This window comes from Chinchilla lanigera, unplaced genomic scaffold, assembly GCF_000276665.1.
Source record: "Chinchilla lanigera isolate Chin_1 unplaced genomic scaffold, ChiLan1.0 scaffold00001, whole genome shotgun sequence".
Taxonomy (NCBI): Eukaryota; Metazoa; Chordata; class Mammalia; order Rodentia; family Chinchillidae; genus Chinchilla; species Chinchilla lanigera.
In genome coordinates this window covers 60,248,872-60,250,546 of record NW_004955402.1, presented here as the reverse complement: position 1 = coordinate 60,250,546, position 1,675 = coordinate 60,248,872, and the positions used below count along the sequence as shown (strand labels likewise).

The window sequence follows — 1,675 nt, the reverse complement described above, 5'->3', positions numbered from 1 at the left end:
GTTGCAAGTTTGACACCAGCGTGGGCTACAAAATGAGCTCAAGGAAGGCCTGAACTGCAGAGCAAGACCCTCTCTCAAAAAATAAAATAAAATAAAATTTTAAAGAAGACAAAAAATGTCTCCAATTTGAGTAAGAGATAGAATTTTTATTTTTTTTATTTTGGGGTTTTTTCCAGTACTGGGAATCGAACTCACAACCTTGTGCTTGTCAGGCAGGCACTATACTGCTGAGCTAAATCCCCTGCCCCAGAATTTTTAAATTATGCAATTAAATATTTGCTTTAAAGCTGGGCAAGGCAGCACATGACTATAATCCCAGCACTCCGGGAGGCTGAGGCAGAAGGCTTACAAGTCCAAGCCCAGCCTCAGGAACTTAGTGAGACCTTGTTTCAAAAAATTTTTTTAAAAAAAGGCTGGAGATCTATAGTTCAGTATGAAGACTCTGGGTTCACTTCCCAACATCTCTAACCACATACATACATACATACATAGGTACTTGTTTCTGATATTCCAGCGTTAATTTTATTTTCCCTCTAACATAGTTAAGATTCCACAAACAAAAATACTTAAATTTAGAGCCTAATGCAACATCCTTCTGACTTTATTGCACGACACTAAATTAACTTCCTAGCTCTGAGCCAAAAAAGCAAAGTCACATCACAGTGCTGACCTTCTTAAGATATTTTAAGGTAAAAGAAAATCCTATGTGCTACACATCCAAAGTTTTTGCAGGGAATATACTAACTCTAGTGGTGCCAGAAGAGGGCACACCTTGTTAATAAGCAATTTCTAAATAATTACAGCAAACCACATATGGTGGCTCACACCTGTAATCTCAGCACTAAGGAGGCTGAGGCACGAGGATTATTGCGAATTCATGGCCAGTCTGAACTGTACAGTGAAACTCTGTCTCAAAAATAAATAAATAAATAAATAATTAGTTAATTAAGGCAAAGGACAGGACAGCATCTGCTAGACAATGACAGGTACATATGCCTTCTGAAGACACTTACTACATTAATTGTGTCAGAGCTCGAAACTTGCAGTAAGTTCTGCTGGTGGAAACTCGTGGATAAGGCTTGGGACTCAAGTGTACTAGAATCCTGCAGTTGTTGCACAGGAGGAAACTGAGTCTGTTGATTGTATGTGTCAGTCACAGTAAAACCTGAAATAAGTTAGAAACAGGCGTATTATAAAAAATCCTAAAGTTATACAAAAAGGAGAAATATGCTGAGTTTATACATAAAAGATAGCTAAAGGAAGTAAGAATCAGAATTTATTTTTATCAGCAGCTCCAAAAATGTGTTTTAAAATTACACAATACTTGCAAAAGCTATGTGGTTTGAAACTACAAATTTCAGAAGGGCCTTTGGAGGAATACCTAAGGTGGTTGTAAAAGTAAACCCTGCACAAGTCGGCTCATTTGCAAATCTCCCTTAAACCACACTGACCTTGTGATAGGCCTGCTGGCTCAAAGGACTGCTGCGGGGGAGCCTGCTCTTCAAACTGGTCCATGTGCTCTGGCAGAGGGTCTTGAGGGGCTACAAACCCATCTACAGAGAAAAATGCAAAAAGAAAGGAAGATCGCACACCTAAAAGTTACTTCACATCCACTTACCTGTTCAAAGGTATACTCCAAAGAATTTTCAATTTTGAAAATAGGAATGCTATATAA

General features: G+C 38.4%; 1 protein-coding gene across 5 annotated transcripts in view; it reads right to left on the bottom strand.

Moving 5' to 3' along the window:
* The window catches only part of Znf236 (zinc finger protein 236), a 129,903-nt gene that overhangs the window by 65,043 nt on the left and 63,185 nt on the right, over positions 1 to 1,675 (bottom strand). For all 5 annotated transcript variants that reach the window (XR_001232999.1, XM_005373095.2, XM_013511523.1 and 2 more), the window contains 2 exons: positions 1,452 to 1,553; positions 1,014 to 1,165 (listed from right to left, as the gene is read on the bottom strand). Coding sequence is in view for 4 of the 5 variants with exons in the window: in XM_005373095.2 (XP_005373152.1) it covers positions 1,014 to 1,165; positions 1,452 to 1,553 (254 nt within the window). In the remaining variant the exon portion in view is untranslated. The remainder of the gene's footprint in view (positions 1 to 1,013; positions 1,166 to 1,451; positions 1,554 to 1,675) is intronic.